Raw genomic sequence first — 23,774 nt, forward strand, 5'->3', positions numbered from 1 at the left:
CGAACCTCAGCGGTTTGCTAACGTGACATTTCCGCAGATGTCGGTCTGGACGGCTGTCCAGCAGCTCAACCACCTGGATATAGCTGCTGTCGACCGTTTCTTCGCTCCCCTGAGCCACAGCGATGTCCTCAAATATTGCTGCAATCTCAACCGGGCAAAATACCCCAACGCACCCGCCCTCGCTGCCCACACTGTGGTCATCTGCCTCGATACCGAAGGCTGGGATGCCGATAGCGAGCGGCTCAAGGAGCTAGGAATGAACACATTCGAAGCCGGCGACATGACCATGCTCGCGTCGCCCGGTCCCTGGGGTGAAGAGATCCTTGAGCGGATCTACTTCTACTTTGCGCGCATTGAGAAAAACGCGCATCTCATCAACAAGAATGCGAGCAAGGGTAAGTCTATCCGTAGAATAGTGAGTTGTAATCTGTTAACATTGGTAAAGGCCATCCCGACAACAACCGATTTGGCATACAGCGCTTCCTGGACGACCAGGCCGTGATCGACTTCTTGACTTCCGCCTTCGAGTGGCCGCTCAACTATCCTATGGTAGATGGATACGTGTGTCCCGTTGTCATCCTCGGTCACGCCCTCAACAATGATATCGAGAAGATTGAGAAGTTTCTCTCCTGGAGTCCCCGAACAAAAGGCAATCTCGTGAAGTTGATCGACACGCAAGTGATCGCTCGTGAGGTTGGACACTGGACACACCCTTCGAATGAGATCGGACTTCAGCGCTTGGTTGGAAACATGGGCTTCGAGCACCGAGACGGGCATACTGCAAGCAACGATGCGGCCATGACCACCATCGCCGCCATACAGCTGGTTCTCGATGACATCCACAAGGGGCCCAACCAGCCCTGCTCGCTGCAGGACGTGGTTGACAACATCGAGGCCTTATCTCAAGGCCAGGGCTGGTCTTGGGGTAACGCCATGTACTGTTTTCGGTGTGGCTCAAATAGCCATATGGTGGAGGATCGAGGTGATGGTCGCAAATGCCACGCTCAGGTCACCTGCAATTGGTGTTGCCTGAACCGCCCTGGTACGCATCTTGGGCACCGAACGGAAGTCTGCGTCATGCAGGCTTTCGAGACCTCCAACTCCAGCCGGCCAGGTCGTCGTCGCCGAATTCGCGATGCAGCCGCTGCTCGTAGTGCCGGAGGCCAGGGTGGTAGCCAGCCCGCGCCTGGTGCTGGTTTCGCAGCTGCTAATAATGCTGCATTCCCTCCACTGCCTGCAGCCCCTGCTTTCCCTCCGCTTCCCGCCGTGCCTCATTCAACACCGCCTGGCAATGACGTCGGCCAGGTCCCGCAAGGCAACCTTCCTGCTGCAGCTCCAACTGGCGGTGCCCCTCCACAGTGGATTAACGTACCACATCGTCCTCGCGCTGGCAACCAGCCTGGCCTAGTCCCTCGACCCACCGCTCTACGGAACCCAACAACCAACCACCGTGGCCGTGAGCACTGCAACCCTTTCCGTGTTTTGGACCGTGGCGATAACTACGAGTGCTAGCTCAAAGCGGTGCGCCGGCCTCGTGGGTATCCCGCGGAGACTTGCAGGCACCCTCTCAGTGCCTGCAGTTTAACAAGAAGACTTGCTCCAAGTTTCCTCTCCGTCTGCTTCAGGTAGCGGCTCGAGCTCTTTCTTTGGACCGGGCCAATTGGCTTTGGTCGATGGCAGAATGCGTTACAGCTTGCTGTTCAACTTTTCATTGTCACTTTCTCTTGATTGCATTTGCTTTTAGTTTTTCTTTGTCTTTAATGGATGGCTTTGTACACCGCAGCTTGGTGCGGCAGTTCACTCCTCGAGTGATCATAATGGTGTTTCCCTCTTTGGCGCTTATGATACCCATGCCTCTCTTCATTCTCCATATCGGACAAGGCTTTCCAGTGCGATGAGGAAATTTCTCAATAACGATTTGCATTTTGAAAACAACTCGTTTCCATTAGAAAATGAAAAATAACGTGAACGCGTGATGGATCCTTTGATCAACATCCCATAAGTGCGCCTTGCCATCTTCCGTAACTCGATATCCGACATAATATGTCGCATGTACCTGCCTACATCCTTCAAAGTCATAAAAGTACCCGACTGAAAACATCGCAGGCCTTCCTCTACACGCTACGATGAGAATATGGTTCGTACGTCGTGTCTCCTCGTGGTAGCATCTCCACTGAGCTCTCCGCGTCAACATCCTTGCTGTTAATGCTCGCATATTTCGCGGCCTGCTTCGCCCCAAGGACTGGGAAGCAGAAGCCCGGGTGGAAGAGCGTCAGCGTAAAAACTGCAAGTGTGATCATGACACCCTCAAGCGCAACTGCAGCCCTGTTAGCTAACGCTCGAAGAGCCGGCAATGTTGTAGAACTTACTAAACTCAGGTTCGTTCCTCATCAGCTCGCTTCCCCATCCCCCAGTAAGCTCCGGAATACGGTACACACACCGCGTAAAGATAGCAAGATACGCGACCATCACGCCCGCCACGAACAGGCGGAACTTGGTGCTGCGCAGGATCTCGGTCGCAGCTACGGACAGCTTGTCGCGCCGGCGGTACGTCCGGAGCGTGTACTCGGTGAGCAAGTATCCGAACACAGACAAGATGACAACCTGGAAGATGACACCGGCGATCATGAGGTTGGTGCCCAAATCTTGCGTGCTGGAGCCGTTGTCTGCCGTAGCGGCCAGACCACCGCCCGCGCCCTGGAGCACTAGCGAGATGAGATCGCCTGTGATGAAAATGTACGTGTACCACGCGGGACGCAGACGGGACCAAGACGCGCCGAAGGTGAGGGTGAAGTGCTTGAGCGTGAGATATATGCCCGCCGAGACGAATGCGGGCGAGATGATGAGGAGGCAGATCTGAATCTGGAAGCCGATATCGTCATAGGGGTTGTCGTGCATCATTACGCGGCCATAGTAACCAGCGGCTTCGGCGAGGCAGCCGAGGCATAATGCGATCTGGGGAGTGTCAATGTGATGGGCAGTATTCGTGGTACTGGGAGAGGCGAACCATGTATGTCCATGTGCGGTAGCGGATTCCTAGGACTAAGTTGATGAGGCAGCAGAGGCCGAAGAAGCCGACGAAGAAAGCATTCCAGGGGAGACTAATGCCACGGTTAATCTACATGTTCTTTGGCCCAGATGTCTCGGCGTCTTACCTTGGGTAATAACCGTATAGAGTTGCTTCGACAGGACAGCCGGGACCGACTGCTGTGCAGGTATCTGCGTGCTCGGGACGTTCTGGCATGGTGGAGGAAGTATGAGATAGAATTCTCAGGAAAAGTCAACAGGCTCTAAGCCTCGTATGCAGACTCGATAATAGGAGTTCGTAGAAGTGTGAATGGTATTGTATTGGTCGTACTGGTAGATGGCCACTCCATTTGAGAAGCAGCGTACCTTATACCCTAGGTATTCATCTCCAGCGCACAGATACATCTTGACGGGCGGCCTATTATTACCACAGCCCTTCGAACATCGCAGCGTTGATGTCCAATTCGGGCTGGCGCAGCGACAGCCCCTTAGGCTGTGATGGGGCTGGCTTACATCTCGAACGCTTGGCTGGGGATCTGCATCGGCGCGCAAGAAAGCGCTCGTCGCAAAAGTCGCAAGCAAATCTATGGTGGGCCTAGTCGGATCGTGAACCAGCGCCTCAGCGTTGGCTTGGTTCGCTGATTGGGCAGTTTGGTCCAGATTGTTGTTCGTCATTGGGTTGTGGCGAAGCAGTTTCGTGGTTGGAAGCGAGGCGGAGCTGGCCCTCATGTTCCTACTCCGGCCGTAGGAATGGATGGTAGATGTGTAACGCCGAAACGAACGAGGACGAACGAGTATGTCGGATTGCGTTGGTGCCATTCATAACGCGGTCTGAGACAGCGCAATCATGGATTGCGATGTAATTCCCTGCATTTAGAGCAGAGGCAATTGTCGAATCGTCCAGGCTGCAACGTACCGGAAATACCATCTTCGATAGCTGTACCTATGGTAGCCACAACGCATTTCCACCGAGGGTTAGAGGACTTGTGCTCGCTTCATGTTTGACATATGCAGTAAGTATGTTGCGAGCGAGGCGGTAGACTCGGGAAGGATTCTATGCGTAGGGATGTGGATCCCGCGCGTCCAGTAATTTCTATGATGGGTTAGCCTTGCGATGACAGCCTGCCCAAGAACCCTAGTTATCTTTTCGGGTTGTACTTGGAATGAACGCGGCTTCGCAAACTGATCGTCTCATTCTCTTGTTTCGAGTTCTATCCTACACGAGCACTCGCTGGTGTGGCCCAATCTAAAGTTCTCAGTAACGTGTGGGACATGCATTCAACTCATGGCACAGCACATGTGTGTGCGGCACTGTGCACGAAGGCAACAGAAAGCGCAGTCACATGTGTTCTCGTGCGAATCTTTCACAATTTCGTACGTGTGGAAGTCTTCCTTCGACAAGATTGTAGAGCTCCAAATAATCATAGTTTGCATCGAACATTCCATCCAATTAGGGTATTACGTCGCTATGAGTAACTTATCAGGGATCAATCAAACAATACACTCGCTTCGGTTGATAATTCACGTTCGAAGGCTGATTGCAGGTTGCCCAAGCGCTGGCAGTTTGTTGAAGCGCTGGACGACGAAAAGAAACCCCTCGTAACATTTCGACCGACCTACAGTGCAGGACTATCTAAGGTTTTGTTCCTGGGATTCGTCATCATCTCCACGATTCGACACCGCCGTCGCGGTAGAAAGCATTTGCCGGCCTATGTTCGCAAATGATACATCAACGGCCACATTCGTTGAAGTAGGCTGGTTGCCAAGCATGGAGAACAAGGCAAGCTACAGTACCCAGCCCAAGACTCATGGCCCAGCGCTAGAGAGTATGTCTATCCTAATTGGTGTATCGGGTGTGTCAATTACACTAGTGTGGTTCCAAGGGTCCAATACTCATAACCTCCTCGAGGATCAAAGGTATAAACGGGCGCGACGTGGGGTCCTTTTCCATCCCGAGTTTGCAGTATCCAAGTCTTTTCGCATCGAACGAAGCATCTCAGACGATCCGGCCTTGCCTAATGGGATATCACAGGCGATGTTCGCCATCGCTGTTGTCATTGTCGTTCGGTTTCGTGGCAGAAACGTTGGGAACGCGCTTACGCTGTAAACCTTGCCATGATTGACATGCGGTTCCATGGAAGAAAGCTGGACTAAGGTAACGTCATCCACCAGAAATAATAATACACTGGAACGTCTGAAGAATACAAACGCACATCGACAGATTTGATGCACGGTGCATGTGCTGGTTATACAACATCGTGATGAGAGGCTTGTGGGTGGTGCTCATTTTCGTCCCTAAGCACGAAAAAGGTATAGCTGGCTCCACCTTTGCCTCCGCTCGTCCTTGAGCGCCGCCGACAATGATCATGTTTTATTTTCATATCATCGATTCAACGCCACACAAAAAGCGCAATGTTACGCGAGATGTCTTTCTTTGGCTTGTGGTACGTTCAGGTGACCACACTCTGCAGCCGATCCAGTGCGTATCACGCCCACGGCATGACATACAGCTCAAAGCTCGAGCGAAACCACTATCATGGTTTCAGAAATAGTGATATGTGAACATGCTAAATGTCTGATATATGCAGCCTGCCTTACCCCCGAGAGATGGTGGTTGCAGCCGGCGGCTTTCCAGAGGCGTAAACTGTTTTACAGAGCAGTTATGGTCGAGTGCGCCAAAGGCGGTGGGGAGGAACCTGGGAAGGCACGCCCACTCCTCTCCTTTAACCTGCTCAATCTCGAGTTTCATTAACTGCAAGATATCGACAGTTATGTTGCATTTCTTACTATTCAGTTCGTTGGTGGGCTATGCGTGGGCGAAGACGGTCACGTATGACTGGTATATCCGATGGCGACTGGTGCGCTGCGTTTTCACGACTCCTCGAAGCTCACTAACATCGGCAAGGCAGCGCCAGACGGTTTCGTTAGACCTATCATCAGTGTCAATGGGATATGGCCGTAGGAGAGCTCTTATTCCCAGATGCAATTGCTGATGCTCGCCAGTCCTCCGACCATCGAAGCAAACGTCGGCGATACCATCGTTGTGAACGCGTACAATGAACGAGACCACCTCGCTTCATTTCCATGGCATGTACCAGAACGGAACCGTTGCAGCAGACGGTCCTGTTGGAGTCGCTCAATGTGGTATAGCGCCTGGTAGATATTTCCAATATCGCTTCGTAGGGAATCCAGCTGGGACGCATTGGTGGCATAGCCACGAAAAAGCGCAATATACAGACGGTCTCAGAGGGAAGATGATCATTCATGATCCTGTATGGGAGGCAAGTTTGAAAGTCCATAGGCAGATCTATCTAAGTGTATCGGACTGGTAAGTCAGTGTGACAGTCGCAATTCTTTGCTCACGACCTCAGGTGGCACCAGCAATCACCATTCATGGTCCATGATTATTTGAGCCCCAACAACACCGATGGCTCCCTTCCTACTCCAAACTCTTTCTTGTTGAATGATAGCCGTGCACCACCAAGGTTCAGACTGAAGGTACGTATCTCGCTTCAACTAACTAGATGCGAGCCTCTGCTGATACGGCATGAAATTTCGCAGCGTGACAGACGATACTTGGTACGAATTGTCAGCTTTGCGGGTCTTGTCTGTGGCCAATTCCATATCGCCAACCACACTCTCACTGTTGTGGCGATTGACGGCGAACCAGTGCGTCCAGCGATCACAGACACGATAGCCATATGTGCAGGGCAGAGTTACGACTTTATTGTCTTGGGGAACCAATATGAGCAGGCTGCTAACTACATTCTCAAGATGACCACAGATATGTTAACAGGGCCCATTCCGTCTAGTCAAACGAGGGCATTGATCGGAGACATTGCACTCGAAAACAATACTAGCATAGCGGCAGGTATATCGCCAAACGGATCGTTCACTGGCCCATACGGCTCTCAGGGCGTTTCGTACATTCCCACCCTTCTGAACTTCAATTGGACAGCGCAAGGGATTCTGGACGATGCGACACTGGTGCCCTTAGATAACGAACCACTCTTCAAGAATGTCACTAGGCGAATCAACTTTCGCACCAATCAAGTCTATTATGAAGGCATTGGATCGCGCATAAGCATTGGTATTCAGCCCTACACTGAGCCGAGAGTCCCTTCCCTCCAATCCGCGTTAACGACCGGTCAATTGGCGCTTGATTGGACGACGTATGGACCGGGCACAAGTCCCTATGTTGTGCGACACAATGATATCGTTGAGATATACATGGAGAATCCTCAAATCTGGCCACACCCCATGCATTTACACGTCAGTTAACGTTAATTATATCAAGTAAATCATTAAAGCGAAACGCTGACGAGTATAGGGACACAACTTCCAGATAGCAGGGCGAGGCCTGGGCAGCTGGGATGGCAATGAGGACTCGCTATACCAGACGCCCGCGAGACGCAACAACCTTGTTATCCCACCTTTCGGTTGGTTCTTGATTCGCTTCATAGCTGACAATCCTGGCGTTTGGTTCCTCCACTGTCATATCGATCTCCACCTGGTTGGCGGCATGGCCGCAACCATCGTTGAAGCGCCCGACGTGTTGCAACTCCAGCAACGAATTCCGATCCAGAATATTGAGGCTTGCAAAGCTGATTATCGATGCTCTGTGGGTACCTGCAACTGCAGGCTAGACAAGCTTTCTGAAGAAGAGTCGAACGAACAGTGCAATACGATATTCAACAATGTCAATCCCGCCAGATATGGAGCGCTGCTCCCATGTTGATGGTATTGGGCCTGTTGCACTGCGAATCGCACTCAATCTGCGAAGGGCGCATCACGCGTGGTGTTTTTGCATGTCTTGTGGTACAAACCAAGGGAGCTCATCGATGTGGGTGCTAAAGTTCATTATTCAATCGTCAAACTATCGCGTACTCAGCGTGAGGCCCCTTGAGTTTTCCCCCGCGATGTGAAACTTCAAAGCAAAACATGTGCGGGTTGACGGGCAAGTATTTGATGTATGGAAGGTGGAACCGAGGCGCTTCCCGTTCGGGCGAAGCGCCTCTTCTCCTCGAGCTTCGCGCGCACAGGTGGACCTCTCCACCACCTCACCCCGGATCTGCAGCACGATTGTGCACCTCCCGCGAGACAGGTCATAGCTTCAGGCAAACCTGGCCTCAGGTTGCGTTGCCTTCGCGAGTCGAGAAGCGCCTCGACTGTTGCTTCATCCAATTTGCGTTTCGCATTAAGCCCGTGTTCCACCGATGGTAGTCCAGGCCACAGTATTTCGGCCTTGCCTGGGCTGCTCCTGAGCCATAGAGAAATCAGAAGCGAAGGTTGATGTGATCGTCCCGCGTCTCATCCGCGTGCCCGCAGCGGCAGACTTTGTCTGTTTCTGGACGCGTTTCATCCCTCGCCTCGCAGCAGTCTCCATTCATCTCACGTTTCACCAAATTCATTCCGGCATCCCTCGCAGTAGATGGCTTGAACGTCGAAGACCTTTATTAAAACGGATGAAGCCCGCCATGATGCCTGGGCCATTGGTTTGTTTTCTGTCGCATCGAACATTTACACCACTTCTTAATCCATCTCATTCTAATACAAAATGAAAAGCGCAGCTGGTGTCGGCTTACTAGGCAGTGCCTTTGCCCTCGCAGATACGCTTCAACAAGTTCCACAAAAACCTATTCTCGCAGATGCTTGCCCATCGGATTCTATACTGTATAATGGCGAATGTCAGCCTGCAGTTCTTGGGGCGCAATCGACGACGGACAACATACGACTAAACACTACTATAACCCTTGAAGAAGCACGTGCATCCGCGCAACAACACGAAGACTTTCCATGGACGTTCTTACCAGAGTGTTACTCGAGTGAAAAACAGACCGAGCCTGTGTGCGTCTTCTCCGACCAGAACTTTGCTGATGGCCGTGGCATATTCCTCGTCACTACCACCCCGCTTGCTTATGAGATGCTCAAAAAGCCTGCTTTCTCACAGCCCGGAGCCCTCTCCCGGATAAACCAGCATTCAAACCCTCCTTTCGAGGAACAGGACTTCCCTGGTAAAGGCCGCGGTATTGTTGCCAACAAGACCTTACATCGCGGCGACCAGATATTCGCTTCAACACCGCTCGTGATCTCAAATCCTCTCTCCTATAACCTCCTCGAGTCAGAACGCCTGCGTCTCGGACACCGTGGCGTAGACACGCTCCCAACCGACACACAAAAGCTCTTCTGGAAGCTCCTGGATCATTTCAAAGGCGACCCTGTCGACGACCGCATCAACACCAACGCCTTCGACATCACCGTCAATAAAGTACAGCAGTATGCTGTGATGCCCGAGATTGCCATGATGAACCATGACTGCAGGCCCAATGCAGCCTATTTCTGGGACGAAGACACGCTGAGCCACTACGTCCACGCGACACAGACCATCTATCCCGGCGAGGAGATTACAATCACGTACATCAACAACGAAAGAAAGAGGGAGGCTCGCATGAAGAACCTCAAGTCGAACTGGGGATTCGACTGCTCGTGCTCGAGCTGTGCAGCACACCCTATTTTCGCAGCTGAGAGTGATGTGCGAATCCAAGCGATAGAGGATATCACCGAGGCGCTCAACGACTGGACATCATCTTCCACGGCAACGCCTGAAATGGTGGAGACGTTGCTTTCATTGTACAAGCAGGAGCGTTTGGAGGCCAGTATGGGCGTGGCGTACAAGCACGCTGCTGAGGTGTACAGCAGCTTTGGAGATCGATACACCGCCATCAAGTACGCGCAGTTGGCTGTGGAACTTTTGCATCTCGATCGTGGGTTCAACGATAATGATGTCAAGTTTATGTTGGCCATGGCGAAGGATCCCGAGCAGAGCTGGAGCTGGAAGAAGAGAGTGGGCCACAAGAGGTTCGAGGGTAGCTCGTGTGGACACGCACACTAACTGCGCTACCGACAGCAAAACAAAGTGTCTTACGTCTGCGAATTTGGAGTTTCGGGAGGTTCTTGTGGGAGTTTTGGGAAAGAATACACTATGTCTGGGTTTACCCGGCGCGGGTCTCTGATGTTCCTCAAAATCATAATCATGATCATTTAGCCTTCATGAGTTATTCTCTTGTACTAGTCTGACATGAATACCCATCCTTTTCATCCAAGCCCAGCTTGAAACCCCCAACACAGCCCCTCTGAAACAGCCCCTCAGGATCATACTCTCTGCTCACCCTCTGCAAAAAGCTCTTACCTTCCTTTGCATACCCGGCAAATGGATCCTGCCACTCCCCGCAATAATTATGGAACTTGTACGGATACCCCGTTCCCCTCTTCTCTGCAAACGCTTCGATCCTTTCGATCCCTTTCTTTACTTCTCGATGCACAAGCTCGTCATCCGCCGGCCGGTACCAGCTGACAGTATAACTCACCAATACAAGTGGCGCGTCGGGGCAGTCCTGAAGCCCCATAGGATTCGGGTCGCCTTTGCGTAGCCATGTCGGATGCAGCGGCTGGAACACCATCGTCCAGAGGGTGCCTTTGACTCCGCGTACTGCGTGCATGCCGTCTTTATAGGTAGCGTGTGCTTCGGCGAGGGTAGCAGCGTCGTTTGTGATGGTGGTTGTGCCGTATGCTTGTCGTAGGTGCGGTGGGGAGAGCGTTTCCATCTCGTCGGTGACGCTGGTGAGGGTTTGCTGTTTGCAGGTGCTCCAGAGACGCCAGATGGGCTTGAGAGGGCCGAAGCAGGGGGGCCATGAGGCGGTGGGCCGGGTGTAGACAAGGGATGTGGAGATGATTTGCATGCCGATTTGCTGGATGTAGGTGAAGCTCGCCAGTGGGCCTGCGGCGTGCTCGTCGAGAGGCGCGCTCAGCACCGAGTGCAGCCCTGCCAGAACTCTGGTTGCTTGGAAGCCTGGAAGGTATAGCCAGCCGCCCCAGATTTTTCCGGTCGAGAGACGCAACGTTCGGAGTGTGAAGCGTGTGACGATGCCGAGGTTGTTGGAGCCGCCTTTCAAGGCGCGCCAGAGGCTGGGATGGCTCTTCTGGGATGCTGTGAGGATTGAGCCATCGGCGGTGATGATCTCGTAGCTGATGACATTGTTGGCTGCAAAGCCATATTGGGGAGAGAAGAATGATATGCCGCCTGCGAGGAGGAGGCCGCCCACCCCAACGTGGGAGTTGCGACCCCCGACGACGGCGAGGTTTTTGTCGTCAAGAATCCGCGAGATATCTCCCCAGCGGCAACCTGATCCGACCTCGATGGAGTCCTCATCTTGACTAAGCTTTATCGAGTTAAATTTGCTCAGATCGATGATCACACCGCCATCAATGCTTGCAGCGCCGGATACCGGCGAATGACCGCCGCTTCGAACAGCGAACAGGCCTGCCTCGCGAAGTCCTGATTCGAGATCATTTTTCCGACATCCCAGTACACGCTCGGCGTACGCATGCTTGAGGATTTTGACGGCCGTGCTGACACTCTCGACGGTCTGCGGTTGCACAATACAAGAAGGAACTCTCTCCGACTCTTGCTGGTCCCAGTAGATGTCCGTTGCATTTAAAAACGATGTTGCATCCTCTGGTAAAATAGTTTCGTCGGGAAGCGCTGATGCCAGTGCTTTGGCGAGCCGTTCGGCGGGCTCGGACGTGTGCCTCGCTACGGATGGGGGCACTTTCTGTTCCTTTGTGTACAGGTAACGGTACCAGTGATAACAGGAAATGACGAGGAAGATCGCTGCATATACCAAGGAGAGATCCTCTTGATTGAAGGGCGAAGGCATGTCGAGATGTGGAGGAGCGTTGTGACAAGGGCAGTCGCATAAAATGTAAGACGGCGCGGTTGTCGCTTGGGGCGAAAACAGGGGTCAGGCATCCAGATTCAGAGCTGCGCCGCTGGGGTGACATGCGATGAATTGGTTGCCCTAGGAGATTAGTGTAGAGCGCTAGCATTGAGAACCCAGAAAGAGGAAGAAGTAATGCCAAGCCCACCGAGCACAAGTACCTCATAACCATGTGGGTCTGGTGTCCAGTTCTGCGGCCGCATGCGATGATTATGTTCATGATGATACGAAGCGATGAGCATCGTTGCAGGTCCGAATGACCCCAGCAACGCTGATCAACACAAGCTCATCGAAACCTCTCTCACAAGCAGCCGCGTGGCACAGTCAACTATCCAACAATTTTTTTTCAAAGCACCATTGCTGTTTCGATGGAAGGCACACCAATAGTGCAGCTTCATGCTGCCGAACAAGGTCGGCATTCCCACTCACTCGAAACACAAGTTCCAACATTTGGCAAACTTGTCATCCACCTTCGACCGCCCTTGAACCCTCAGTATTATCGCCGGCGTACTCCAACAACTGTATTGAATTCGATATGCCGATTAAACTCCATTGTTGCCGGAAATTGTACTAGTAGTCGATACAATGGCCCTTCGCAAAGACGCTCCCCTCGACTGCGTACAGCATCCGTCAAGTCTCCACATCTGAAGGGTTAGCATTTGCAACAACGATCAAGCGCATGAATAGACGTACCTAGACACGTGGGAACAAGTCTGGAAAGACATGCGAGAAGACTGTAGGAAGGTTGCCATCCTTGTGGTACTTGGCGCGAGCTGTCTTGTCGAGCAGTACATCGTGGGCGGCATTTATGCACAGCATGTTGTCGTGGGCATCTCCTTTCGTCTGCTCATCGACTTTGTCTGGATGGTATCGAACAGCAACCTTCTTGTAGGCGGTCTTGATCTCCTCATCGCTAGCTTTCCAGTCATGCATCTCCAGGAAGCTGTACAGAATCATACAAGCAGGTCCCTTAGGGTGAGGAGCACGAGCAATGCGAGCTTTCGGGCTGGGATGCGGGGTCGGTGGTGGCGTGAAATAATGTGCAAAGCGGTTCCAGTCCTCAACAGACGGAGTGAACATTGGCAAAGGGTCTGGCGTGCGAGGGCAGACATTGCCGGAGTCTTTCCTCTCTCCAAGAGGAGTACGACCGTCTTTGCGGGCTGTTGCTGACTTCTTTGGAAGTGGAGCCGCAGTGTCCAGATCCGCGAAGATCTTGATGTCCGCGAGTGGAGCATGACGCTTGCGTCTCCGGGATATTGGCAGGACCTTTAGCGCCAGAGGGAGTCCTGAGCATGGGGAGCTTGCCGTGGAGGAAGTTGATCCGTTCTGCTCACTCGAAGGAGCGGTGTTGATGGTGCCATCCTCGGGCAAAGGCGTCTCGCAAGCCAATAAAATGAATGCGGCGTCGTCGTACAGGGGGATGGTTTTGCAAGAATACATGATTGCTGAAAGTATACAGGTTCTTGAAAGAAAGGAGCATTCCAAATGGCACAAGAAAAGGGTCGGAGTGGCGTGCGAGATAGTTCGTCGACCAGCTCCAACGACTGTGGGAAGAAGGCCTGAGCGGTCAGGAACGAAGATATAGAAGTTGGATGCCCCACGGCATCGGCTTGAATAAGGACCATATCGTAGTGACGAGTAGCAAGCACGAAGCCTTCACCTCGAGAAGCGCACGCGCTCATTCGGCAAAAGCCGGCGCGTCCAACCACGTCGCAAATCCTTCTTTTCTCTCACTTCGCGTTTCTGGCCCTAGCACGCGTCTGGTTCGTAGCGTGGTGAGGGACCGTTGTGAGGCCAGGAGTTTGGGGTTTACGCTCTTCCGGTGAGGCTTCAAGCCGCTTTGACTCGAGCTTTGAGTGTGTATGCCCCCTAGAAAGTCACCCGCATCATGCAACCGATTATTCTCGGGTCTTATTCTCTTTCTCTTCATAGACTGGGAGGTACAAGCCAGCGTCTACAGCAACTTGCTGAGTCAACGGAACGCGCAGGCCCTTAACATGGTGACATTTTGGCAATGAATATTGGCGGTAGTGAGGCAGTGAGGCTCGTTTTGGGCACTAAAAGGTTCAAGCGGCATGTTTAGAAGCGTATATTCACGTGAAGGCATCTGTAAACATCTGAAAACATCTGAAAACAATGGCTCCGATGTTGCTGGGCCACGAAGGTTACAGCTTTCGTCAAGCATCCGAGGGTACAACAGCCATAATAGCAGCACTCTGCAAGGCAGACCAAGAATGCGCTTGACGACTAAGATCATTCGAGTTGATGTTGTTCGAGGTGAGGAGATGAGAGACTATGACGCGAGGCCAGAGGCCCCAATGCATTTGTGGTCGGTTCCCGCTTTCCCTAATTCGGATGGTAGCTGTGACATGTCGCTTGACTTCACGATACAAGTAGCAAGCAACACAGAAATACCATCTATTCATAAGATCGGTGCTGTCAGTGTCTGGCTACATAAATTCCTTCTTCCGCCGAGGTCCCACGGAAAGAGGCAGCACCGACAATCACAGCCGGTGGTGATTTCCCGCTGGAGCAGCAATGCGGGGAAAGCTGAACCGAGGCGCTCATCTCATCTAGGGCGAGTAAGCGGCACGTAGAACCTCTGCTGCCATACAGAACTATCGTTGCTGCTATTGAAGATACACAGACTGAAACGTATCATGCCGGGGCGAAGACAATCTCCGAACAATACGCCAACGCGGTTGCGGCAAATAGCCCTGGTTGTCAAAGATCTAGAGCAGGCGCGACGCGAGCTTGTACGTCCGCATGGTTAGAAACACCAACCCACAACTGACACTATATCAGACGCATGTCATTGGAACTGAAGTCATATTCGAAGACCCAGCTGTAGCTCAGTTTGGACTAAAGAACTTTCTCGGTGCGCATGATATCTTCATCACACCTGTCGCCATCTGACATAGGACAGTCCCTATTGGGGGCGACATCATAGAAGTTGTCTCCCCGGTCCAGAACAACACAACAGCAGGTCGGCTCTTGGAGAAGCGCGGCGATGGCGGCTATATGATCATAATGCAGACCGAAGATGCAAAAAAGCGGCGCGAGCACATAGAAGCTAATCAATTATCCAAGGTCATCTGGGGCTACGAAAACGACGATGTGGCATGCGTCCAGTACCATCCCAAAGGGCTGCAAGGTGGAATGATGGTGGAGCTGGACTCGCACGCGTCGACCAAAAACAACCCCACGCCGCTGAAGGATCGATTCTCGCCATGGCATGCTTGTGGACCCGATTACGCAAAGTACTCAGAGGGAATGAAGCGCACATCGCATCTTAACCTCGAGGGATGTGTTCTGAGGCTCGCCCCTGGAGATCTAGGGCATGAGGCTGCTGCTCGGCGATGGGAGGAAGTCTTTGGCGTTGGAAGAAGTAGGGACCTGCTGGCTTTTACGAACGCGAGGTTAGGGTTTGTACGCGGCCAAGACGGAGAGCGAGAGGGTCTCGTGTCGGTCACGGTTGGTGTGAATGGGACGAGGGAGTTTCATGCGATTTTGGACAGGGCAGATAAGGCAGGTTTGTGTGGTGATGGATGGATCAATATGTGTGGGGTCAAGTTCTATTTCACATTGACAGGCCATGGCCAGGCGAAACTGTAGCGGGCAAGATCGCGAGTTCTGGGGTTGATCCGTGGTGTGCTTCGCGCCTGCAATGACTATCGGCAGCCTGAAATAGAAAGCGCGAGGCAACGCTCGCTATATCAGCATTGCCTCTATGTGCTCGACCACCTCCCGAGATTTGACATGCACCCTCTACCGCCAAAACCACCGCGTGTCACCTTTTTGGGCTGCCAACCCCACCCTTGCACAAATCATCGCCTAGAACATGGCTTCAAAGACCCGGTCGTAAACCGCGCGCGAGCAGCCACGAGGCACTGTCCCAGATGCTCAACGAACGCGCCCAGATGCTCACCCAATCTGCTACACATATCACCTGCACCCAGACTACCAAGATGTCATGCAAGCGTATCTGATGAAATACGGCCGTCCCCTGAACACGCCTTACATACCGCCCGTTTCGCCCCATCCCCACAATCACACGTCTACCACGCCGACAGCTATCCACCCACTCCGCCCACATCCGGCGAATATGTCGCCCCAGTCCCGAGCCCAGTATCAGGACCTGATCGCCACAAAAAGGCTATTTTCGGTATGTTATTCCCACCACTGCGCCGCCACCTGCAGACAAACTCATTCTTGCAGCAAACGCGTAGGCTATTTTCAGCAAAGACTATGGGTCTGACGAACTCGATCACTTCGACGTGATCACCTCGACCTATACACCTTCCGGCTGTCTCGATGTCCAGGATTAGCGGGCGCTGATCGTGTAAGTTGGCCTGGTACAAAACAGATACGGAAGAATGTTCTGTTGAAGCAGGACAAGGAACACGTACTCCAAACTCCGCAATGGTCGGGCACTGGAGTACGAGCACCTACCGCCGAACCAGATGATGAAGCTGGCGCAGGGGAAGGAGAAGAAGACCGCCAACAAGGGTAAAGATGCCCAACAGCAACAAATGAACGAAGCTGACATAGGGTAGGCGTATAGGCTACCACACAAGCCGGCGACAAGACCATTGTCAACAAGGGCAAGGATCCCGTATCCGCACCTTCCTTCCCGTCGAACACTGCTGTATTCTACGGCGACCCCGCTGGTAAGTACGCAAGTTTTTCCCATACAGAAGAATAGAACCAACATCTTCCAAAGGCATCGACCTTGTCACCGATCACGCGACCACACCTCCGCCCGCGCCCGCGGCTCCTTCCGAGCAGGCTCCCTCCGCCGAGGCATTCTCTATCGATGGTACTGCTCCCGCTGCACGAAATGCACGTGCCGGTGGAAAGGCTAGCAAGGTGAAGGGCAAGTACGTGGCGAGTGGGCGCTGGAGCTGGAAGTGAGGGCCGGCGCATCCTAGGCCCGGGTTCGATGTGCATGTTGCAGACGGCAACACTACTTGCACGTGAGCAAGCTTGAGCGCCATTACAGTGCTGTCAAAGCGTGGGTGCTGCATGGCTCCTCCTGAGGTCACATCGCGTACTCAGACTTTTGCGAAGCCACCAAGGCCTTACTCCACTTTCTATCTTCTCGAATCATGATCTGGACGTTCGGGATGTTGCATAGGAGGCGCTAGGCCGTTGTCGTGCATATATTTGAACGGTCTCTGCATGTAGTCTTATGATGGTCGACTAGAACCGACCATTAGCGAGCGGTCCATGTCATCGACTTCTCCATGACCACACGCACCATCAATCAATCTACCAAGCGCCCTCGTATGCACAATTTCATTGAAGATACGAACTCTTTTGACGCCAAAAGTCTCAATCAAGTCTCAATCTACCCAGCGCCAAACTTTGCACGTAAGAATAGAAGAACAAAGCAGCCAAGTTGAAGCACCCTAGTACAACGCCGTGAAATGCCCTAGCGGTAGATAGAGCAGAACCAATTTTGGACGAAGGAAGAGAAGATGGACCAACGGTGCGGCGATGGGCAGATGCGGGGAATCTCAATGATGGAAACAAGGATGAAGGGAGAAGTGGTTTCAGTGGCCGTCTATGTCTGAGGTCGAGAGTCTAGAGACACTGTGCAAGGCGCGGCGGAATCGCGAGGGGCGGGGTGCTTCTGCATCGGAGTATGGAGACTGCCTCAACCATCGTACGAGGGCAACGTAGCGAAGGGGCGAGGGTGCAGGATCTGTTGGTGGAGGGTCTTGAGATGGGTCTTAGGTCGTCGCTGGCGGAATGTCGGAGCTTGTCCATTTCTAGTCGACGACTTCGACGTAGTTGCTGTCGTTGTTAGTCTAGCATAGCCACGTTCGCAGACCAAGTGCAGTACGTACCTCGGGAATATGCCCTCCCGGTCGCCTATCCGGCCTGTCCACCAATCTGCCTCGCTTTGTGTCTTCTTGACGATGGTGATGATTTCACCCTTCTTGAAGCCCAGGTCTCCGGGCTGGTCTGCATCAAACGTGAACTTGGCGATAGCCTGTCCCGGCTTCATGCTGTCTCTTCTGAAGACTGGTTTCGGGGCCGTCGGCCGCCCCGGCTTCGCTGCGAAATCATCACCGAAGCCTGAGCCTCTGCTCGATCGGTTGTCGAAGCGGTCGAAAGTCTCGTTGGGGTTCGCGCGCGTGGAAAAGGAGCGGTTGATGCCGGCAGACACGGGCTGGCGGTCGTACACGTCGTCCTGCCACGTGGACGCGCGCGACGGTCGGTCGCGGTATTCGTACTCGTCTGCCTGGCCCATGGAGCCTGTGCGGTTTGTGCGGACACCCTCACCCATTGCTGAGCCGCGGCGGCCATTCCAGACGACGTCGTCGTGCGTATCGTCGTACACAGGGATGTCGTTGTACATGGCGTCTGCGCTCTGGGCGCCTGCAACGCCGGCGAAGACGCGGGAGTTCAGCACGCGCATGAGGGGCTCTGCGGCGGGCGGTGGGGGGACCTGCCCGCCGAGGAGCTCGCGCGCAGTCCACCGGCGGCCATACAGCTTCTCGTTGGCATCTCTGCGCTCGATCATGCCGCTGCCCTCCAAACTGACGCCGGCGAACAGGCCCTTGGTCTTGCTGTAGCTGAAAATACCGGCTACGCTGCGCAAGCTCGCCGCGCCGGCTGCTTCGGCATTGCGTCCCACAGGCCCCGCGGCTATCGACACGTTGCCGCCGAAGGTGAGCGACCCGGCCTGGGCGAACGTCTTCACTGCGCTCGCATCGTTGAGAATGAAGACGAAGTCGGTAAGCTCGAAGCCTATCTGGCCGCCGAAACCACCGCCGATGGTGCCGATGGCTGAGGGCGCCGACCACGAGCCGTCAGCGAGTCGCGCAACGACGATGCCGGACCCGAAGCGCGCGGTTCCGAGGAAACCGGCTTTGAACACTGTGAGAATCGCGAGGCCCTGTGGTTCGAAACAATCAGCACGGTGCGCGGGTTTGGCGGTGGTGCAGCTCCCAAGCTCGGCTGTCTCGGTGCTTGGAGCTCCACAAAACAGGCGGTGCTGTCTCAGGCTTCACTCCACGTACCTTCGCGTTCGCAAGCACCTGGGGCGGAATGATCTTGTCGGGCCCGAATGCCTGCCGCGGGTCTACGAACGATGCTAGGATCTTGCCAGCCTTCCTACATTCGCCTGCGTGCTGTCAGCGACGTCATCGTCATAACATGGCAGCGGTAGGCACTCACTCCTCATAGACGACGGCAGCGGGTTATTGATTGAGAAGGGCATCTTGGCGGGGTTTCTCGGGGTATCAGGTGCTGGGGAGGAAGCGAGAGGAGCCCAGCGGTTTTGTGCGGGCGGCGTGATCGATGATCAACGTTGGAGCCCGGAAGAGCCCACCGGCGCCGAGCTGCTACGGATGACGGATGCCAGTGCATGTGGCTGTGGCTGTGGGGCATGCGCGTCGCGTCGCTCGGACGCCTGGCCTGACCATCCAACAGCCGTGAACTGTATGCGTTGGCTGCTACCTGCGCTTAATTCACACTTCTGGGACCGCAACGAGCACCTCTTTGGGCGTCCGTGCCATTTCTTTGACCCTGTCCTATGTGCCATATCTTGAGAGTGGAAACCGGGCGCCAACTTCTATACCTATTTCTTGACGCATCACGCTGCCTACCCCGAGGGAGAAATCTTCGCGGCAGGTTCAAGTTTCAAGATTTTTTTTGGCATATTGGACTCTGCTGAAAGACACCCTACACTGCTGATCCTTGCCTACCTCGAGGCCCTTCACAGTGAACGATATACCCTCATATGCAGCTTCATGTACCGTCCTACACCAGTTTCGCCTGGTCTTGCATATCCATCTTCTTGGAATTCATTCTTTGTCGAGCGTCTAATATAGGGCTGGCACCTTTTTTCATTTCCCTCGGACACTCTTGGCTATCGCGCACTTAGCTGGTGCTCATGTTTTTGTGCTTCATCGCTTAGATCATCATCACTGTCCTCAACCAGCATCTTTTCTATTAAGCTACGTCTAAGCCACCGGCGCATCGAACTAGATGGCGCTCGCACTGCGGATATATGCCGCGCATGAAGGCCGAAGTGATACGTCCACCGTAGAAGTTTGCGTGGCGAAGGCACGGCTGTGTTGGAGCTCCCCGTCGGAGCTAAGATTGCAGTGCAAGACTCGGTGGACGAACGAACTCGTCGGATGTTTTCTGTCATTGGCCGGATCGTTACGGTCGCCTCACAGGTTCAGATAACAAGGCATCTAGACAAGTGGGCAAGCCCATCCCGTGCAACCTGACAGCCACCAAGTCCATCGTCCCACCTCCCCATCGCAAGCTTTTCAGGGCGCAACAGGAGACAGTCATCGCCCTGCTATCTTCAGCGTATATAATTACACAAAGTCCGACCTTCTAACAGCGTCGCCAGATGCCTTGACAAGATTGGACAAGGCTGGTCATCACGCGCTTCCTTGTTGATTAGCATCTCTGTATCAGAGGGATAAGGAAGTCGCTGGTGGTTGCAGATCTTCCATCATCGCCTCAACCCATTAGTCCCAAGGACGAAGCATGCATCCCTGTTATACTACTCATCGGCCCTTCGGGCACTGATCCCTTCCTGTTCGAAACGTTTGCTCCCCAAACTCTCTATTGAACCAGAATTACCTCTCCTGGCGTACGAATCACTCAAATCTAGTAATTTATATCACAATCGTACGTATACATGAGCCTAATCTGTTGTAGCATCATACGTCCGTCTCCCCAAAATCACACACCCCGCCTGGATTTCCCCACAACTTGCCACCTGATTTCCCACTACCCTCTTGAATTCACCGTCTCCTGTCAATCTCATGGTTCATTCATTCACGATGCTCCTAGAAAATCAGGCAACAAGGCATCTAGACAACTGGGCAACTAGACAAGTCGACAACCCTGCAAAACCCAACCCGACAATTCGACAACCACGCATGTCTGCCCCTCGACCGCGCAAGAGAAGCCAATCATGTCTAGAGACCGTGTGGTTAAATCTCCTATGTGCCCGCGATGGGAAGCCCTCTAGTCCTCCATCTCGCTCAATTACAGCGTCCCTCATTGTACCATGGAGGACCAGTCGCTGGGTCCTTCGTCCTCGACTCAGGCCAACTCAACAACATCGACCGATGAGGATGACTTGTTTCCCTTTCACTACACCCAAGAAGCACAATCACCATATCACGTACAGGATACTAGATATAGCGAGTCTCCAGCCTCCCCTCAGTATTACTCGCTGCACTTTGGCAGCATTGATCACCAGGGATATCAACACGACATCTTCAGGCAAACCAATACTTCAACCAGTCCATACGAGGATAGGCCATTCTACCCTCAAATTGCTCAAATTGGCAATGCCTTTCAGGCAGAGATGAGCTATGTATGTTCCTGCGCACGCATGGTACGTCGTTCCTGACTAAACCGAACAGTCTCCGACACCTGCGTTATCTACAACATCTCCAGGCACATCATGCTACTCTTCATCATCGACATCTAACTCCTGGAAACCTCAATCATTTCAAATTCAACGGCAGCATTTAAACAGTGTAATGAATTACAATGAGCCACAACACTCATATAATGACGACGATCCCAGCCCAACACCACCAAGACGTTCCCTCAAATGCCCTAAGCGCGAGGCAGAGCGAGCTCAAGGGGCTACCGTATTCTCATGCACTGGTGTCGACGCCGACCATATGGCTGACGTACGGCGCCATATGAAGCGCGCCGGCCACGTTGAATTCTTAGAATTGTGTCATACGTGCAACTATCAGTTTACTGACAAGCAGATATTTGAAGAGAATCATGGCCACAAGGGCGAGAAATGTCACAATCCGCGGGAACAGGCACGAGGTGAGAAAGCAACTAACAGACAATGGTGGGAGCTTTCCAATCTGGTCAACTACACGGATGCACCTGAAATCACACCCACAAGTAAGTTTGATGGCCTCGTACCCTATCAGCTATTCTAACATCTTCACTTCTGCTTTCAGTCGACGCCACTGATACGCGGGATGAGAGGCCCTCCATACAGGAGGAAACCGGATCATCGCGCCTTTATCAATTCGTGCCTGATACCGCCTATGGGGAACACAAACACGCACATGCGCAAGTACTAGATCGAGAGACTGGGGAAAATCTTGTGAGTTGTCTTGCACCTTTTGTTCATGTCGACTGACCGATGCGTTAGTAGAATCAATTTGAACTTCGCGTTAGTAGAAGTCCAGTCTCAATCTCAGAACAAGATGACCTGGAGGATAGAGCACTGCAGTCTTCCTCTGCCGACAGTACTTCTCAATCATTTGACACAGTCTACTGCTCGGTTTGCGGTTCAGAATACAGTGGAGAGTATCGGAAGGGCAACCTTGCCAGACACAGGCGGCAGAAGCATGGTGACAGGGAACAATTCTATTCATGTGTGGAGGACTCTTGTTCTCACGTATTCAAACGACAGGATGCACGTTTGAAGCATTATAGGAGGCATCATCCGTGGCTCGCTGCCCAGGGCCTTCCACCCGACAGTATCGCAGCTCGTTTGGATCAGACCAAGGGTAGAAGCCACAATGGAAAGAAATGAATATACCCAGTCAGCAAGCTTAAAAGCTCTATACATGGAAATGTTCATCTCCCAAGCGTGAGACCATGTCAAGCTCTACTCAGGATCCATCGTACCACATTTCCTTGCACCTTCTCCGCCCCAAGCCACTACCGCCTACCCCCACCGATATCCTGCCCCAACCGATACCCACTAATCTTCTCCCACTCAATCTTCTGCCTCGTAATTGGCAACTGCCTCCTGAGACTCTTAAACGCGCCCTCCGCCAGCCCACCAAACGCTTTATTCAGATCCTCCTGGTACGCCTTCTCCGCCAGCGCAATCGCCTTGACCACATCCGCGGCTCCGCTCCCGCTGACCTTCGCGTTCACGGTTTTGTTGGTGAGCAGCCGCACGTTGCCGTCCTCGTAGTAGTGCACGTCGACGGCGATGGTGCCGGTGATGGTGGCGGAGGAAGGCGTGTATAGGTAAGACGAGCGCCAGCGGCCGTTCCAGTAGTTGGCGGGCGAGTACTTGGAGGCGACGGTGAGGAGGGCGATCTGGGAGTCGTCGGAGGTGGGGTATACGCCGATGTGGTATTTGGGGTAGTGCTCTGTGCCGTGGCTGCGGAGGGTCTTGAGGAGGCCCTTCCTATATTTTGTCGTCAGCTTCCTTTCGATTTGAGCTACGACGCTCATTGCGATTGCAGGCGCTTGGAGTCTTACACGAGTTCTTCGTGGTTGCTCTCGACAGCATAACTCCGCACGTCGCTCGCGGTGCCACCCAAGCTCGCATGGTCGTATGCGAACGAGCTCTGGTTCTCGGTGTCGTAGTACCGGCCGTCGCCCAGCGAGTTGTACGGACTGACAATGACATTTTCGTTGCTTCCCGGGAGCTTAACCAAGGCGAACTGCTCTTCGTTGTGCTTCTGAAACGCAGGTTCCAGCTCGCTCTGTACCGAGTCTTCGCCCAGGATATTCTTGATAGCTATGGATGGTCAGTGACGCGGCGATGTGTGCGACTAGCGCAGTTGGAGTGAAGCTGGGTGGTGCGCGTACCTTTTGTTACGTCGCCGAGCTATGGGTTGTGAGTACATGTCCGGTGGGGGGTGAGAGCGACATACCTCGCCTGGTGGGGCACTCTCTATGAAGGAAGAGAGGGCCTGTGATCTTGACATGGTGCTGGTGTATTTGTGAACGTGCAAAACAGATGGGTAGGCGCTGAGGTTGGTTTGGGCTAGCAATCGCGAATGCCTGCGGCGTGTGGAGGTCGTGGTTGGAGAGCGGGAGCCACTTGGCGAGGGGTCCAGGTGCAGGGGTCGGTCCGCCCCACTATGTCATTAGTCGCGCAACGGCATTCACCCGAGACGAAACTACATGTAGTTATGGATTGCTGGAAGAAGGTTTCCAACGCAAAGCTTAAGCGATACGATGTATCCTCGAAGCATGCATGCAGTG

General features: G+C 53.3%; 10 protein-coding genes across 10 annotated transcripts; 5 read left to right on the top strand and 5 right to left on the bottom strand.

Moving 5' to 3' along the window:
- Positions 1-37: 37 nt before the first annotated feature.
- On the top strand, positions 38-933 carry CC84DRAFT_1103249 (uncharacterized protein; the record flags this gene model as incomplete). Its single annotated transcript, XM_018175006.1, has 2 exons — positions 38-395; positions 446-933. Coding segments are annotated over 2 exons (846 nt in total), but the record flags the coding sequence as incomplete, so codon positions are not given.
- Positions 934-2,114: 1,181 nt separating this feature from the next.
- On the bottom strand, positions 2,115-3,244 carry CC84DRAFT_1180856 (RTA1-domain-containing protein; the record flags this gene model as incomplete). Its single annotated transcript, XM_018180515.1, has 4 exons — positions 2,115-2,317; positions 2,370-2,955; positions 3,008-3,101; positions 3,156-3,244. 4 exons carry the CDS (start codon positions 3,242-3,244, stop codon positions 2,115-2,117), a joined length of 972 nt encoding a protein of 323 aa, XP_018030396.1.
- A 2,166-nt stretch (positions 3,245-5,410) lies between these two features.
- On the top strand, positions 5,411-6,220 carry CC84DRAFT_357355 (uncharacterized protein). Its single transcript, XM_018185888.1, has one exon. It carries the CDS (start codon positions 5,610-5,612, stop codon positions 6,018-6,020), a length of 411 nt encoding a protein of 136 aa, XP_018030397.1. The 5' UTR covers positions 5,411-5,609; the 3' UTR covers positions 6,021-6,220.
- Positions 6,084-7,765, top strand: CC84DRAFT_1222362 (uncharacterized protein; the record flags this gene model as incomplete). The annotated part of the gene is made up of 4 exons (XM_018183361.1): positions 6,084-6,355; positions 6,399-6,525; positions 6,589-7,299; positions 7,358-7,765. The coding sequence occupies 4 exons, from the start codon at positions 6,084-6,086 to the stop codon at positions 7,763-7,765; spliced, it is 1,518 nt and encodes a 505-aa protein (XP_018030398.1).
- Positions 7,766-8,533: 768 nt separating this feature from the next.
- CC84DRAFT_1168920 (SET domain-containing protein) lies at positions 8,534-10,006 on the top strand. Its single transcript, XM_018179525.1, has one exon. The coding sequence runs from the start codon at positions 8,951-8,953 to the stop codon at positions 9,917-9,919; it is 969 nt and encodes a 322-aa protein (XP_018030399.1). The 5' UTR covers positions 8,534-8,950; the 3' UTR covers positions 9,920-10,006.
- Positions 10,007-10,041: 35 nt separating this feature from the next.
- Positions 10,042-11,881, bottom strand: CC84DRAFT_1168921 (FAD binding domain-containing protein). Its single transcript, XM_018179526.1, has one exon. It carries the CDS (start codon positions 11,742-11,744, stop codon positions 10,083-10,085), a length of 1,662 nt encoding a protein of 553 aa, XP_018030400.1. The 5' UTR covers positions 11,745-11,881; the 3' UTR covers positions 10,042-10,082.
- A 136-nt stretch (positions 11,882-12,017) lies between these two features.
- On the bottom strand, positions 12,018-12,774 carry CC84DRAFT_1168922 (uncharacterized protein). The gene has a single exon (XM_018179527.1). The coding sequence runs from the start codon at positions 12,735-12,737 to the stop codon at positions 12,498-12,500; it is 240 nt and encodes a 79-aa protein (XP_018030401.1). The 5' UTR covers positions 12,738-12,774; the 3' UTR covers positions 12,018-12,497.
- A 1,416-nt stretch (positions 12,775-14,190) lies between these two features.
- CC84DRAFT_1156036 (uncharacterized protein) lies at positions 14,191-15,507 on the top strand. The gene is made up of 3 exons (XM_018176961.1): positions 14,191-14,560; positions 14,610-14,682; positions 14,731-15,507. Exons 1-3 carry the CDS (start codon positions 14,465-14,467, stop codon positions 15,417-15,419), a joined length of 858 nt encoding a protein of 285 aa, XP_018030402.1. The 5' UTR covers positions 14,191-14,464; the 3' UTR covers positions 15,420-15,507.
- A 1,587-nt stretch (positions 15,508-17,094) lies between these two features.
- Positions 17,095-19,035, bottom strand: CC84DRAFT_1231406 (DUF500-domain-containing protein; the record flags this gene model as incomplete). Its single annotated transcript, XM_018183723.1, has 4 exons — positions 17,095-17,603; positions 17,657-18,711; positions 18,836-18,939; positions 18,993-19,035. The coding sequence occupies 4 exons, from the start codon at positions 19,033-19,035 to the stop codon at positions 17,579-17,581; spliced, it is 1,227 nt and encodes a 408-aa protein (XP_018030403.1). The 3' UTR covers positions 17,095-17,578.
- Positions 19,036-22,179: 3,144 nt separating this feature from the next.
- Positions 22,180-23,586, bottom strand: CC84DRAFT_1129919 (F-actin capping protein, alpha subunit). Its single transcript, XM_018175843.1, has 4 exons — positions 23,441-23,586; positions 23,376-23,394; positions 23,043-23,304; positions 22,180-22,968 (listed from the first exon to the last, which is right to left on the bottom strand). Exons 1-4 carry the CDS (start codon positions 23,492-23,494, stop codon positions 22,488-22,490), a joined length of 816 nt encoding a protein of 271 aa, XP_018030404.1. The 5' UTR covers positions 23,495-23,586; the 3' UTR covers positions 22,180-22,487.
- Positions 23,587-23,774: the final 188 nt, after the last annotated feature.

This window comes from Paraphaeosphaeria sporulosa (genome assembly GCF_001642045.1).
Source record: "Paraphaeosphaeria sporulosa strain AP3s5-JAC2a unplaced genomic scaffold CC84scaffold_13, whole genome shotgun sequence".
Classification (NCBI taxonomy): domain Eukaryota; kingdom Fungi; phylum Ascomycota; class Dothideomycetes; order Pleosporales; family Didymosphaeriaceae; genus Paraphaeosphaeria; species Paraphaeosphaeria sporulosa.